A 16,761-nucleotide genomic window follows, 5' to 3' on the forward strand; every position below is an offset into this window, starting at 1 on the left:
ATCTCTCATGGCTTTTTTTTCTATCTTTCTTCTTAAGGTATCTCTGAGCCATATGGAGATTTAAGAACCTTGATATCCGATAGTAAATCAGGAAAAGTTTAGGAAGCCAAGCTATCGTTCATAGGCACATCTTGTCAATTTTTCCCTTCTGTCTTCCTTTCCTCTAATTATCCCTCAAAGTCCCCAACCAAATTATCTCTATTTTCCTCACTCTAACACTTTGTAATGGGCCTCATCCATAAGAAATTAAAGCTAGGGGGCAGCATACTTCTAAACTGCCTCCTAGATGTATTCATACTATCTCATTCAAAATGTTATAAGCCTACCTTGCTATCCTTTCTTCTGTCTACATACCTGCCTAGCTTTCCTTACCAATCATGGACAGCTAGCTGGCACAGTGGATAGATCGCTGGGCTTGGAATCATCGAAAAGACTACTCTTCCCAAGCTCAAATCTGAGCTTGCTATGTGAGTCTGGGCAAGTCACTTAACCTTATTTGCCTCAGTTTCCCCATTTGTAAAATGAGCTGAAGAATGAAATGGCAAACACCCCATTGTCTTTGCCAAGAAAACCCCAAAATAGAGTCACCAAGAGTTGAAAATAACCAAGTAACAACAATTCCTTCTTGCTCATCCTCCCTAAACATTTCTCCACCTGCTAGGTCTCCTCTTCCCATACTGTCAAAGTTTCAAACCTAGACAACTATACCCTTGGATTTCATCATTTGGGGTTTATTTCTTACTCATATACTCATTGATTAGCTATGATTTCTTATGTGAAGGGATATTCGGATTCAGAAATTGCCTCTACTAATGAAGATGGATATATGGGGCAGCAGGGCAAGTTAAGGCATTTGTCCAGAGTCACAGAGTCAGCATGTGTCAGATACCAGCCTTGGACCCAGGTCTTCCTGTCTCTATTAATATTAGCAAAATGATAATAAAATGCCACTGAAATAAATACAGAGTGACATTTTTCCAGTGACAAAGATGTATCCAGACACTGGAATTGTTGGATGAAGAAGGAAGATGTCACCTCTGGTTTCTTTAAACACATTGAATTGCACCTTGAAATATTTGGCTCTGGGACAGAGCCAAGATGGTGGCTGGAAAGCAGGGACTGGCCTAAAGCTCTCCCCCAGGACCATCCAAACACAGATAAAAAATGGCTCTGAACAAATTCTAGAACTGCAGAATCCACGAAATACCAGAGGGAAGCATGGTTCCAGTCCAGGACAGCCTGGATGGTCACTGGATAAGATATATTGCACAGAGCTGAACCAAGCAGAGCCCAGTGGGGGCTGTGCCCACATCAAACAGACTAGGAGCCAGGTGGAACAGGACCTAGCATCCTGAATCAGTGAGCTGTGTCAGTTACCACACTTCTCAACCCACAAACACCAAAGACAACAGAGAAGAGTAGTAGGAAAAACTACCGGGGACTGTGTGAAAGGAGTTCATGGTTTGGCCACTGCCCCAAGGGCAGGGGAGGTGGTGGAGCTGTGAGGACAGAACTACAGCTGCAGTTGCTTCTGGGGCCCAGTCCCACCTGGTGGGAAGAATTAAGGGGCAGATCTGAGCGGGAGTGCAGAGCCTGCTTAAGATCTGAGTCTGGTCTGGGTTGGTGGTCCTTGGGGGAGAAGGAGTGCTGGTGTGAAAAAGCTTGCTGTGTAGAAATAGCTCTGAAAATAGCAGCGCAGTTCCTCCACCTTGGGACAAAGTACTCTGTACTCTACAAGCAGTCATACCCTGACGAAAAATTCAAGGGTCAAGCAGTTGGTTGAGAACATGGCCAGGCAGCGAAAATGGACTCAAATTCAGACTCAGACTTTGGAATCTTTCTTCGGTGACAAAGAAGACCAAAACATACAGCCAGAAGAAGTCAACAAAGTCACTAAGAGCCTAAATCAAAAGACTCCAAGAAAAACATGAACTGGTCTCAGGCCATGGAAAAGCTCAAAAAGGATTTGGAAAAGCAAGTTAGAGAAATAGAGGAAAAATTGGGAAGACAAATGAAAGTGAGGTGAGAAAACCATGAAAAAGAAGTCAATGACTTGCTAAAGGACACTCCCAAAAATACTGAAGAAAATAACACCTTAAAAAATAGACTAACTGAAAGAGTAAAAGAGCTCCAAAAAACCAATGAGGAGAAGAATGCCTTGAAAGGCAGAAGTAGCCAAATGGAAAAGGAAGTCCAAAAGACACTGAAGAAAATACTACCTTAGAAATCATATTGGAGCAAGTGGGAGTTAGTGACTTTAAGAGAAATCAAGATATCATAAAACAGAACAAGATGAATGAAAACATGGAAGACAAAGTGAAATATCTCATTGGAAAAACCACTGACCTGGAGAATAGATCCAGGAAAGATAAATTAAAAATTATTGGACTACCTGAAAGCTGTGATCAAAATAAAAGCATAGATAAGATAGATAATTTCAAGAAATTATCAAGGAGAACCACCCTGATATTCTAGAGCCAGAGGGTAAAATAGAAATTGAAAGAATCCACCGGTCACCTCCTGAAAAAGATTCCAAAAAGAAAACTTCTAGGAATATTGTGCCCAAATTCCAGAGCTCCCAGATCAAGGAGAAAATACTGCAAGCAGTCATAAAGAAACAATTTGAGTATTGTGGAAACACAATCAGGATAACACAATATCTAGCAGCTTCTACATTAAGGGATTGAAAGGCTTGAAATATGATATTCTGGAGGTCAATGGAGCTAGGATTAAAACCAAGAATCACCTACCCAGCAAAATGGAGTATCAAGCTCCAAGGCAAAATATGAATTTTCAACAAAATAGACGACTATAAAGCTTTCTCAGTGAAAAGACCAGAGCTGAATAGAAAATTTGACTTTCAAACACATAAATCAAGAGGAGTGTGAAAAGGTAGTCAAGAAAGAGAAATCGTAAGGGACTTCCTAAATTAGTTGAACTATTTTGTTTACATTCCCACATGGAAAGATGATGTGTATAATTCAAGAGACCTCAGTATTTGGTATATATATATATGTGAGTTCAAAATTCTCTCCCCTCTTCCCTCCCCACACCCCCCAAGAAGGCAAGCAATTCAACATAGGCCACATGTGTATCTATATGTGTATCTATATGTGTATATACATATATATATATATATATATATACACACATATATGTATGTATGTATGTATGTATGTATATATGTATGTATGTATACAGACAGAGGGCACAGGGCTGAGTTGAATATGAAGGGATGATATCTAAAAAAATAAAATCAAATTAAGGGATGATAGAGGAATATATTGAGAAATGTAGAGATAGAATGGGGTAAATTATGTCACATAAAAGTGGCAAGAAAAAGCAGTTCTGCAGGAAGGGAAGAGGGGGCAGGTGAGGGGGTATGAGTAAATCTTGCTTTCATGGGATTTGACCTGAGGAGGGAATAACATACACACTCAACTGGGTATCTTACCCCAGAGGAAAGAAGGAGGAATGAGATAAAAAAGGGGGCAAGATAGAAGTGAGGGCAGATAGGGGGAGGAGGCAATCAAAAGCAAACACTTTTGAAAAGGGACAGGGTCAAGGGAGAAAATTGAATAAAGGGGGATAGGATAGGAAGGAGCAAAATATAATTACTCTTTCACAACATGAGTATTGCGGAAGGGTTTTGCATTATGATACACATGTGGCCTATGTTGAATTGCTTGCCTTCTTGGGGGGTGTGGGGAGGGAAGAGGGGAGAGAATTTTGAACTCAAAATTTTTAAAGCAGATGTTCAAAAAAATGTTTTTGCATGCAACTAAGAAATAAGATATACAGGCAATGGGGCATAGAAATCTATCTTGCCCTAGAAGAAAGTAAGGGAAAAGGGGATGGGGGGGAGTGGGGTGACAGAAGGGAAGGCTGACTGGGGAATGAGGCAGTCAGAATAAATGCCATCTTGGAGTGGGGGGAGGGTAGAAATGGGGAGAAAATTTGTAATTCAAAATCTTGTGAAAATGCTGAAACCTAAAAATATTAAATAAATAAATAATAATGTAAAAAAAGAAATGTTTGGCTCATATAGATTATAAACTGAAATACTGGATATGTCAGTGTATTGATATGGGAAGTTGGAAATAAATTAACAGAAACTGCACAAATTACAAGGCAAAAAGACAAATTCAACCAACAAAAATGTATCAAAAACACTTCAAACCACAAAAAGCTTCATGTTCTTTCAAAATTTGCTTTGAAAATATTAATACTGCTGTTTCCTTAGTCCTGATGTTTTATCTATCTACAATAGGAAATTTCTTGAAATGTATTATGTTTTCTGATTTACCCATTATTTTTGTTTTTGTTTTACTTTTCTATTATTCAGTAATTTGAAGGGTCAGCATGGTGAAATGAAGCACATGGGACAGAAGCAATGGCCCTAAATAATTTTAAAGTTGGCAAAGAAATTGTCTGTCCAAATTCTGCATTTTTGAGATGAGGAAATTGAGGCTTAGAGGTAGAAATGAAAGTTTTCAAGGTTGAACAGATAGGGACAGAGAGAGGAACCAAAGCCAGGCCTCCTGACACCCACTTTAGATGTTCCCTCTTCTTCCAAGTATGGTACTTGTCACTAGTAGATAGCCTTTTGCATAGCACCCGGTGATTAGTATCTTGGGGATTATCAATTTTTTGTTTTGTTTTTAAATCACCTTTAATTCTTTGTTGTTTGCTGTGTCTTATAAAGAGATTTATAATCTTCCCTATTTTATGTATATCCATTCTAAATTACTGTAAAATGTCTGAGAAGATAGTTTCTCATTTCACTTCTAGTATTTCCTAGAGCTGGTACAGGAGGGAGAAATTTATGGGTTTGGGAAGTTAAGATTTTGCAGATTTGGATGGAATTTTTAGAATTTTATTTAGGTCTGCTCCTATGTCCTAAATCACATCTGTAATGTCACATCCTCTTCCACCCCTCTCCCCACTCTTTCTCATGAATCTCTCAGTGGCCTAGGAATTATTTTGCTCAAAGGAGAAGTAGAACCCAAAAGATCTCATCTCTTTCTCAGAATGTGCCAGAATTCATGACCTATAAAACATCCTAGGAATAAGTTTTCTTTCTAAAATTACATGTGTGGAAACCATAATGGAATAGCTGAGCAAAGAAGCTAATGGTCTTACACATAAAAACTACTCATTGCAGGTGACTTTTAAAAAATTCCAGAAACTAAGGAAATTGACAGTAAGTCCCTGCATAAAACAATCGAGCCACATTTATACTCATTAGTTGCTACCTCCAGTGACATGAGGAAGACAACAGACATCAACGAACCAACGAATTCTTTTGTGAAAGGTAATTTCTATTGAGTATTCTCATTACAGATTTCTTGGCCAACTTTTCAGAAAACTTGATTTAATTACAAATAATCAAAAAAAAAAACATTGAATGCCATCTCTGTCCCTGAACTTAACGAAATCATTAAGTGTTTTTTCTGTAGAACAAAACATGAGAACAAATAATAAATTTGACTATTTTTTATCTGCTGAATAATAAGCATATAGTTTGGTGTGAAAGAAAAAGTAAAGAGAGATTTCCCTCCACTTCATCTTCTTGCCACAGCCCTCCCACACCCCCACCCAATTCATATATGTTCATTCTGTGGAGGGGGAAAAATCACACACACACAATCAAAGAAAAAGGATACAAACTTATTTGATAAAATAGGCAACATACTTAGAAACTCAGTCTTTCAGACCTTTGTTACTCTGTTATTGAAATGCATGGCTGGGGAATAGAGATGAGAATTGAAATTGGACAAGCAGTGCGCAACTTTTGTCTAAGCTTTAATGGTTTGTAAAGAAAATGGGCAGAAATTATGGGGAAAGTGATTTAAACCATGACATTGTAGGCAGTTATTCGAGTAAAGTCAGCATTAGCTATTTACTCTTACCTTCACAGTAGTATAATTGCTGCTCTCCTGGATGTGAATTAAAATCCCATTTTCACTTCTTGTTCTAAACTTCACCTCGAGGCTGTTGACCCCAAAAGGCTCCATCACGTCACCTCGGATGCTCTGTCTTAACAAATAGTCCCACTTTCGACTCTGGCTCATGTGGTAGTCCAGTCTTCCTTTGCCCTCTAGGGACAATGCTGTGTCAGGAGTCATTGCTGAAGGCCAAAGAGAAGAAAATGAACTGAATTTTTCTTATACATTAAAAAGCATAAGAAAGGTCAATGAGTCCAAACCCTTCATGTTACATTTAAGTAATCTGCTGAAGTAAAATATTTTGAAAAGGAACAAAAGAATAACAGAACTTTCCATTGAATGCGAATGGAACAAAAATCTCTATAGAAAACCCAAACAACTTTTTTCCACCTGTAGATTTGTGTTGATTCAAATTCCTATATTAGTTTCTGTGCCTTGCAATGAAAAACGCTTTACAAGAGTCATCATTCATTGTTGAGATAGTCATTAAAATAATTCCAGAGATAAATCACTGACATTTGGAGAGGTAGCCACCTGTTGGGAATCAGTAGTGATTAAACTGGCCTGCCCAATGATTTATGAACATTTTCTAATGTCCCAGCTTGACATGTGGTTTCATACTTAATATACTTTGGGAGCTCTTCATAGATTCCCATCTGTTTAAAGTATGCACAGAGAGCTATCTGAGCAAATATTTTCATTCTACCCACCACCTTTATCAACAGGGTTCTTCCAGGTATGCACATTATGTAGTCTCGGAATATCTACATACTTTTGAAACAAGGGGATCCAAGGAAATAATAGGCCATGTTCGTGGCATCAGTCAGGACATAAATTGGATGGTGTAAATTATACTCTGTGGGTCTTGCATGAAGACTGCACTCAGAAAATGCTTAGGGAATGGATGAATGAATATTTAGTCTTGGTTTTTTTTCACTACTTCATCTCTCTTTCCAAGATAGATGTTTAGTCATTTTTTTTCAGTTGTTTCTGATTCTCTGTGACCCCATTTGGGGTCTTCTTTGCAAAGATACCAGAGTGGTTTGCCATTTCCTTCTCCACCTCATTTTAAAGATGGGGAAATTGAGCCAAACAAGACTAAGTGACTTACCCAGGGGCACAATTATTAAGTGTCTAAGGCCAAACTTGAATTCAGGAAGGTTAGTCTTCCTGACTCTAGAATCTACACTCTATGAACTTTACCACATAGGCCCATGATACAGAAATATGGAAAAGTCCGAATTCCTAAACGCTCATTAACTTTCTCACAAAATACAGGGTGGGGTGGAGCCAAGATGGAGGCTGGAAAGCAGGGACTTGGGTGACCTCCCCGCCAGGTCCCTCCAAAAACCTATAAAAATGGCTCTGAACAAATTCTAGAGATGCAGAACCCACAAAAGAGCAATGTGAAGCAGGGATTCAGCACAGGCCAGCCTGGATGGTCACTGGGTAAGGTCTATGCCATGAAGCTGGGAGTGGAGGGGAGCAGAGATGAGCATGGGCTGTGCCCAGACCAAGCAGACTGGGAGCGGGGCGGAACAGGCCTTAGTGCCCTGAATCAGTGAGCTGTGGCAGTTGCCAGACTTCTCAACCCACAAACACCAAAGACAACAGAGAAGGTTACTGGGAAAAGCTGCTGGGACAGAGTAAAAAGGAGTTCACAGTTAGGCCACTGCCCCAGAGGCAGCAGAGATGGTGCAGCTCTGAGGTTGCTTCCAGAGGTACAGCTGCAGTTGCTTCCAACCCCAGGTCCCCCTGGTGGGAGGAATTAAGTGGCAGATCTGAGCGGGAGTGCAGAGCCTGCTTAAGATCTGAGTCTGGTCTGGGTTGGTGGTCCTTGGGGGAGGAGAAGGACTGGTGTGGCAGAGCTTGCTGAGTAAAATTGCTCTGAAAACAACAGCACAACCCCTCAAGCTTGGGACAAAGTACTCTTTACACTACAAGCAGTCATACCCTGATGAAAAACTCAAGGGTCAAGTAGTTGGCTGGGAACATGGCCAGGCAACCAAAACGGACTCAGATTCAGACTCAGACTTTGGTGACAAAGAAGACCAAAACATACAGCCAGAAGAAGTCAACAAAGACAAAGAGCCTAAATCAAAAGCCTCCAAGAAAGATATGAATTGGTCTCAGGCAATGGAAGAGCTCAAAAAAGAACTGGAAAAACAAGTAAGAGAAGTAGAGAAAAATTGGGAAGACAAACGAAAGTGAGGTGAGAAAACCATGAAAAAGAAGTCAATGACTTGCTAAAGGAGACCCAAAAATACTGAAGAAAATAACACCTTAAAAAATAGACTAACTCAAATCGCAAAAGAGCTCCAAAAAGCCAATGAGGAGAAGAATGCCTTGAAAAGCAGAATTAGCCAAATGGAAAAGGAGGTCCAAAAGACCACTGAAGAACATACTACCTTAAAAATTAGACTGAAACAAGTAGAAGCTAGTGACATTATGAGAAATCAAGATATTATAAAACAAAACCAAAGGAATGAAAAAGTGGAAGACAATGTGTAATACCTCATTGGAAAAACCACTGACCTGGAAAATAGATCCAGGAGAGATAATTTAAAAAACTACTGGACTACCTGAAAGTCATGATCAAAAAAGAGCCTAGATATCATCTTTCAAGAAATTATCAAGGAGAACTGCCCTGATATTCTAGAGCCACAGGGCAAAATAGAAATTGAAAGAATCCATCGATCACCTCCTCAAATAGATCCCAAAAAGAAAACTCCTAGGAATATTATTGCCAAATTCCAGAGCTCCCAGATCAAGGAGAAAATACTGCAAGCAGCCAGAAAGAAACAATGTGAATATTGTGGAAACACAGTAAGAATGACATAAAATCTAGCAGCTTCTACATTAAGGGATCAAAGGGCTTGGAATATGATATTCTGGAGGTCAATGGAGCTAAGATTAAAACCAAGAATCACCTACCCAGCAAAATGGACTATCATGCTGCAAGGGAAAATATGGATTTTCAAGAAATAGAGGACTTTAAAGCTTTCTCAGTGAAAAGACCAGAGCTGAATAGAAAATTTGACTTTCAAACACCAGAATCAAGAGAAACATCAAAAGGTAAACAAGAAAGAGAAATCATAAGGGACTTCCTAAAGTTGAACTGTTTTGTTTACATTCCTACATGGAAAGATGATGTGTATAATTCATGAGAATTAGGGTAGCTGAAGGGAATACACACACACACACACACACACACACACACACACACACACACACACACACATACACACACACACACAGAGGGCACAGGGTGAGTTGAATATGAAGGGATGATATCTAAAAAAATCAAATTAAGGGATGAGAGAGGAATATATTGAGAGAAGGAGAAAGGGAGAGATAGAATGGGGTAAATTATCTCACATAAAAGTGGCAAGAAAAAGCATTTCTGTTGGAAGGGAAGAGGGGGCAGGTGAGGGGGAATGAGGGAATCTTGCTCTCAAGGGATTTGACCTGAGGAGAGAATAACATACACACTCAATTGGGTATCTTACCCCAGAGGAAAGAAGGAGGAAGGGGATAAAAAAGGGGGGATGATAGAAGGGAGGGCAGATAGGGGGAGAAAACACTTTTGAAAAGGGACAGGGTCAAGGGAGAAAATTGGATAAAGGGGGATAGGATAAGAAGGAGCAAAATATAGTCTTTCACAACATGAGTATTGTGGAAGGGTTTTGCATAATGATACACATGTGGCCTATGTTGAATTGCTTGCCTTCTTAAGAAGGGTGGGTGGGGAGGGAAGGGGGGAGAGAATTTGGAACTCAAAGTTTCAAAAGCAGATGTTCAAAAAAAAGTTTTTGCAGGCAACTAGGAAGTAAGATATACAGGCAATGAGGCATAAAAATCTATCTTGCCCTCCAAGAAAGTAAGGGAAAAGGGGTGGGGAGTAGTGGGGTGACAGAAGGGAGGGTTGACTGGGGAATGGGTGAATTCAAATATATGCCAACTTGGAGTGGGGGGAGGGTAGAAATGGGGAGAAAATTTGTAATTCAAAATTCTTGTGAAAATTAATGCTGAAAATTAAAAATATTAAATAAATAAATAAAATACAAGGCAACATATATTCTCTATTAAGATACTCTGTCCTAAATAATTAACCCTAATCACACCCATCATCACTCATGACCCTTCATGACATCTGACTCTTGATTTTATCAAGGGATTTCTCTCTGGTTTTTACATGAGTTGCCAACCCCCTCTATTCTCAAATCCTGATGGGATAGCTGTGCTTATTTAAGCACTGGAGATTAGCCACTTAGCTGTAATATTAGTCATCTGTGATAGCCCCACCCTCTCTGCCAACCCCAGTAAGTAGTGATGGATGAGGATTGGGGTTTGAGAATACAAAGAAATTATCTTAAATTTAATGAAATGGCTTTAAAGGAATAATCATACTTACATCTTGGATCTGATAAATAGGTACACTGCCAAATTACTGAAAAGGCAATTTTTAAAACTATTATCACAGCATTTACAAATTAGTAATTCATGCTCTTCTGGTGACATTATGAGTTAAATGCTCAGTGCTCTCATTTGTAGAATTTCCCACCAGACCTGAAATGTAAGCTAAGTACTCAACTTCCATTTGGAACTCTGAGTTTGAGAAATCCTTCCACCAAAGTATAGGACAACTCACCTAGAACCTAGTAGATTCATCCTGAAGTGGTGCCTGAAGCTCTGGGAGGGCACATGATTTGCTCTGGGTCAGGGTTATAGAAGGTGTCAGAGGCAAGATTTCCACCTAGCTTTTCCTGGCTCCAAATCTAGCACTCAGTAGCCATCATACTGTTTCTTATAAGTTTATGCATTAGTCATAAAAACATTGTCATTTTACTTGCCAATATAATATATACCTTATTAAGCTAATTATTATCTTATAGGAAAAAAAGGAATTTATTGAATTTGTCTCCACAATTAAGTGCTTAGCCAAAAGAAGAGTTTTGATTAATTCAATCCCATTTGATGCAACTGATCAAAAGTTTAGGAATATATACAAAGCCATTGCCACACATACATTTCTCACAGTATTTCCCGGTCAATCCTTCTCTGCATTGGCACTGTTGCCATGACCAGTGGTCTGTGCATGTGCCTCCATGTTGGCAAGGGCTGTTAGCACAAGCTCCTTCCAGTCTAGGGCACCTAAAATGAAATGAAAACAAATCCTCAGGACCAAGAGATCAGCCTCGTTCCACCTGTGACAAAGAAGCAGGTCTGCAGGCAAAATTCCTCCTCAGACTGTTACTAAATAGATTGCAAAGTCCCATGGGGGAGGGGGTAGTGTTTAGTTCTTCCTTAGGTCTCCACCACTCTTCTCATGGTGCCACTAATATTTATTAATTAAATATTTATTAATCCAGAGGGCATTTTAAAATGACATTAAGAAACATTGTGACTAATTTCAAATGAATTCTAATTTTAAGAAATTTTGTTAATGCTGTCGTTGAGTCATTTCAGTCATGTCTGACTCTTTATGGCCCCATCTGAGGTTTTCTTGGCAGAGATACTGGATTGGTTTGCCATTTCTTTCTCCAACTCAGTTTACATTTGAGGAAACTGACACAAAGAGGGTTAAATGATATGCCCTGGATCATAGCTACTAACCGTCTGTTGCTGTATTTGTACTCATGAAGGGGAGTGTTCCTGGCTCCAGACCAGGCACTCTATCCACTGCACCACCTAGCTGTTCCTATCATAAGAAATATGAGCTCCTCAATTTTCTAACTGCCAGAGTCCTGTGGTCATTGACACAGGCATGCCCCACATGATGGGGAAAGGCATCAAGGTCATAATCATGACCAACCTTGTAGCACAGCCATTGCTGACCAGGCCTTTGGTGCTCTTTGTGCCTAAGACCTCAAGCAGCTTTAATGGTCGACAAGACATCCCCAGGTCATGACTTAGATAATCAGCCCAAGATCTCTGACCTAGCATTCTTGCTACCCCTATTTCAAGCATACTCAACTCTACAATCACAGAGTAAGGGCTTTCTCATGATTGCTAAAAGAGAAGCTCATATTTTCTTTGATTTCATTGATTGGCAACATGAAGCCAGAAGTGCAAAAGCTGTTGATAGGCTCATTAGGGCTTAGATTAGCAGGGACTACTTTCCTACTCTATTGATCAACAGCCCTCTGCCTCTTTAAGCAAACAGTAGAAGAAATGGCAATAACCCACCAAAAAATAGATAAGCTTGTCTGGCATAGTGAATACAAACCAGCCCCCAGACTCCAGGACTTAAGATGGTACTGATACTTCTCATATGAATGAATGAGCATGTGAATGAATGAAACAAATTTATTAAGCTCTTCCTGTCTATCAAGTCTCGTGCTGATCATGGGGATGCAATTTAACCAAAAGCAATTAAGTTTCTTGAGGGTAGGAATTATATCATTATTGTTATTTTTAAAATTTGTATCTCTAATTCCTGGAACAGTACTTAATAAATGCTTATCAAATTAAACAATTATTATATTGCCTGGTTTTTGAATCTTCCCTCAAAATAACAACTATAGTAAAATAATTGCTAGTTTTCATATCACATTTTAAAGTTTCTACAGTGCTTTATAAATATTATCTCATATGGTCCCTACAACAATTCTGAGAAACAGGTCTTACTATTCATCTCATTTTCAAGATAGGGAAACTGAGGCTCAAAGAGATTTTGTGACTTGTCCACAGTCACATAGCTAGTACTTATCTGAGGTAGGACTGGAACCCATGTCTTCCTGACCCCAGGTCTAGCACTCTGTCCCTTCCTTTTGTTCCCTTAACCCTAACCTGCCCATTCTTCAAGAAATAGTTATTGTCAGGGCCCTCCAATTCTGCACCATGTTTGAAATCAATTGTGTACCACATGTGAATATTTTGTTATATATTGTACTTGTCTTCTCATCTGCCTTGGAACTTCAAAACACTAGAGCATATACTTTCTCCATAGCACCTCACACAATTCCAGAAACATTGATTTTGTGATTGAAGGGATCACTGAGTTTAATTCCTCCATTTTACAGATAAATAAACTGAGGCACAAAGAGATTAAATGATTTGCTCAAGTTAACACAGCTGATATGTGTCTGAGCATGGATTCAAACTCAAATCTTCCTGATTCCTAGTTCTGCGCTTTCACCATCATGCCATCTTACTCCCTATGTATAAATATAGGGTGTTCCCAAAGTTTCACTGTACCACTCTAATGAATATACTCCTGAATAAATGAATGAATGAAAGTATTTTTAAACTTTGTTAAGACTTTGGGAAGTCTTTACAAAACCACATAATTCCAAGGTTCTAAATTCATAAACTCATGGAAAGTTAGTGCTTAAAGGGATGTCAGAAATCATCCAATTGAACCATTTCATTTTACAGGTACAAAAACTGAGGCTCAGAGTCACAGAGATAGTTAAGGTAGAGCTGGAACTCAAAATTACTTCTAGCCCTTTGCCCTCCAAAACTTCTTAATGGAATAAATGGAAGCATAAACATTATGAGTATTTCAATATGGCGGGATAGCATGTTTAAGTAAGAGGAATTACTTAACCCCTCTTTTTCAGCAAGTAGAACATTCTCAAATAACAGATTAAAATCTTAACTGACTAAAACAATATTTCAGCACCTTATGGAATTTGGGACCTGGAGATATCTCCTGGCAAGAAAATCCAGGGACCAATGAATGGGAATTATGGTTTCATGCTTACTAATCCTAGGTATTATATAAGAGGGTGATAGTAAGTTGTGTAATTGCCAAAAGGCACAACTAGGTCTGTATCCCAAAGAGAATATCAAAAAGGAAAAGGGCCCATATGTGCAAAAATATTTATAGCAGCTCTTTTTGTAGCAGCAAAGAATTGGAAATTGAGGGAATGACCATCCATTGGGGAATGGCTGAGTAAGCTGAGGTGTATAAATGTAATGGAATATTATTGTTCTATAAGAAATGATGAGCAAGTGGACTTCAGAAAAACAGAGAAAAGCCTACATGACCTGATACTGAGTGAAGTGAGCAGAACCTGGAGAACTTTGTATACAGTTACAGCAACATCATGTGATTATCAACTATGGCAGACTTAATTCTTCTCCTCAATATGATCCAAGATATTTCCAAAAGACTCATGATGGAAAATGCTATCTGCATCCACAGAAAGATCTATGGATTCTGAATGCAGATCGAAGAATACTGTTTACCCTTTTTTCCTGCTTGTGGTTTTTCACTTTTGTTCTGTTTCTTTTCTCACAACATGACTAATGTGGAAATATGTTTAATATGATTGTACATGTATAGTCTATATCAGATTGCTTGTTGTCTCAGGGAGGTGAGAGGAGAAGGAGGGAGAAAGAAAAATTTGGAACTCAAAATCTTATAAAAGTGAATGTTGAAAACTATCTTTACAAATAATTTGAAAAAAATACTATTAAGTGTAGGGGGGAGAATATACCATTTACCTACAATAGGTCAGAAATATCATTTGTCACTATGACTGAATACATGCACCCAAACATACAAATGTGGTACTTCTTTTTGTCGTTGATGCTGTGCATAATTATAATTTCTCTAACTAGAAATAGAAACACAGCCGGCATACCGATCAAGGATCCCATGAGCTGCCAATGCTTGACTCGGTTCCAGGGGGCGTCCATTAATGGCAAACTCCATTATGCAACCAACAAAATCATAGCTTTCTACTTGTCCTCTCCTTTGAAGGACTGGCTCCAGGGACCTGATGCCACCAACTGTAACTCTGTTTGGCTGCACATCAAGAGTCCTGAACGAGAGAAAGAAAACACAATGTATTCTAAGTGCTCACTCAGTCACTGGAAGCAGAATAAGAAGCTAATGAAAGCATATTTTTTTGTATCATTACCTTATATTTTATGGTCACTTTGGGGCTCAGTATGCACTATCCTGACAAAAAGGACTCATTAAGAAGTGCTGCAGTCAGCCAATGTTTTCTAATTGTTGCTGATGTTTAAATAATGACATAATCCTATGATGATCATAATAGCCACCACTTAAATAGCACTTTAGGTTTTAAAGCTCTTAACATATACTGATTTCATTTGGTCAGTTGGTCAGTGACTCAATTAATATTAACTAAACACCTTCTATGTGCCAGGTACTATATTGAGTGCGGGAGATACAAAAAGAGGCAAGAGATAGTCACTACCCTCAGACAATTCACAATCCAAACAAAAGGTACAAACAAGCTATTCCCTTACTAGTTGTGTGACCCTGGGCAGGTCACTTAATTTCTAAATGCCCTCAAGGAACTCTCTATGTTTACAACAAATTGTCCATGTGAAGGATTCTACCCTGGGAGATTCTTTCACAGATGAAATCCTAAGTACGTCTACACCCTACATCCTCTCAAAAAGTTAAAAGCCTAATATTTAATTAGACCTGTATTCAAGATGCTTCAACCCCTTTAAAGAACCTATTTTTTAAATCAATAGTAAATATTGCTTAAATGAACTAATAGCTATAAAGCACATAGTACAGTGTCTGATCTATGGTGTTATACAAATGTTAGCCATTATTATTATTACTAACAATGATAATAATAATTTATAAAATTCAAGAGCCATGACTTCTACTATCCTATAAGGACCTGTATTTGCCTTTGAATTCACAGATGATCTAGAAGATCCTAATCTTATTAAAGACATCTATAGTGATCCAGTTTTAGTTGGCGATGGTGCTGCAGCTCTTAATAGAAGCTATATTCTAGTATCTTTGCAGTTAGGGATAAGACATGAGATTTCATTGATCAGATGAAATAAAATTCCTCTGTCACTATAGATTGATACCTTCTCTACAACTTGTAGTCAGAGTTGCCTAGAGCACTGAGAGGTTCAATGATTTGTCCAGGGTCATAGAGACAGTACGTGTCACAGCCAGGACCTGAACCCATGACTTTCAGCCTATGATGCCAGCTGTCCAGCCACTGTATTCCAGCTGTCATCAGCAAACACAGGATTATTGAACTTAAGCTAAAAGACGGTCTCAGGGGCAGCTAGGTGGTACAGTGAATAGAGTACTGGCCCTGGGGTCAGGGGGAGTTGAGGTCAAATCTGGCCTCAGAAAATTGACACTGACTAGCTATGTGACCTTGGGCAAGCCACCTAACCCCAGCTGCCTTGCCTTCCCCCTCAAAAAAAAAAAAACAAGAAGAAAGTCTCAGAGGTCATCTCTTACAACTCCTTAATTTTTTAACCCCTTCATTTTTAGATAAGTAAACTGAAGCCCAAGGAGGTCAGATAGTGTCAGAAGCAGGATTTGAGACAAGATCCTCTGACATCAAAGTCAGTTGATCAACAAGCTTTGATTAAGCTTTGACAATGTGCTGGATTCTGGGGATACAGACAGAGTTAAAAAGACCATCTTGCAAAGAGCTCCCATTTTAATGGGGGAAAAACACGCAAAAAACTTTATAAAAACAAAATATAATTTTATTATATCACCTTGCCCACTATTATAATTTAACAATTGAAGACAAACTTGTTTTATAGACAGATATCATGGAATTCTTAATCATCCTTCAAGCCCAAGTTTCAAATGCTTCGTGGACCTTCCTTTTCCCAAACACCATTCCATCTATCTCATTCTTCTCTGTCTTCTCACATTTTTTAACTTTGTGGTCAAATTTATACATGCTGTCTTTTTAATTGATAAAATTAAATATGCCCATTAGGTTCCTGCTTACAGGGGTCACACCTTCCACCACTTCCATTTCCTACAAATCCTACTCTGGTCTAGGCATGGAGTAGGACTATCAATATATTTGTTGAGTGGTTTTGATGCTAA

At 38.8% G+C, this 16,761-nt stretch overlaps 1 protein-coding gene across 1 annotated transcript in view; it reads right to left on the reverse strand.

The window, feature by feature from the left end:
- Positions 1–16,761, reverse strand: part of FAT4 (FAT atypical cadherin 4) — a 237,901-nt gene that overhangs the window by 14,755 nt on the left and 206,385 nt on the right. Inside the window, exons 13-15 of the mRNA XM_036763767.1 lie at positions 14,543–14,722; positions 10,978–11,102; positions 5,913–6,130 (exon numbers count right to left, since the gene is read on the reverse strand). Coding sequence (XP_036619662.1) covers positions 5,913–6,130; positions 10,978–11,102; positions 14,543–14,722 — 523 coding nt within the window. The remainder of the gene's footprint in view (positions 1–5,912; positions 6,131–10,977; positions 11,103–14,542; positions 14,723–16,761) is intronic.

This window comes from Trichosurus vulpecula, chromosome 6, assembly GCF_011100635.1.
Source record: "Trichosurus vulpecula isolate mTriVul1 chromosome 6, mTriVul1.pri, whole genome shotgun sequence".
Classification (NCBI taxonomy): Eukaryota; Metazoa; Chordata; class Mammalia; order Diprotodontia; family Phalangeridae; genus Trichosurus; species Trichosurus vulpecula.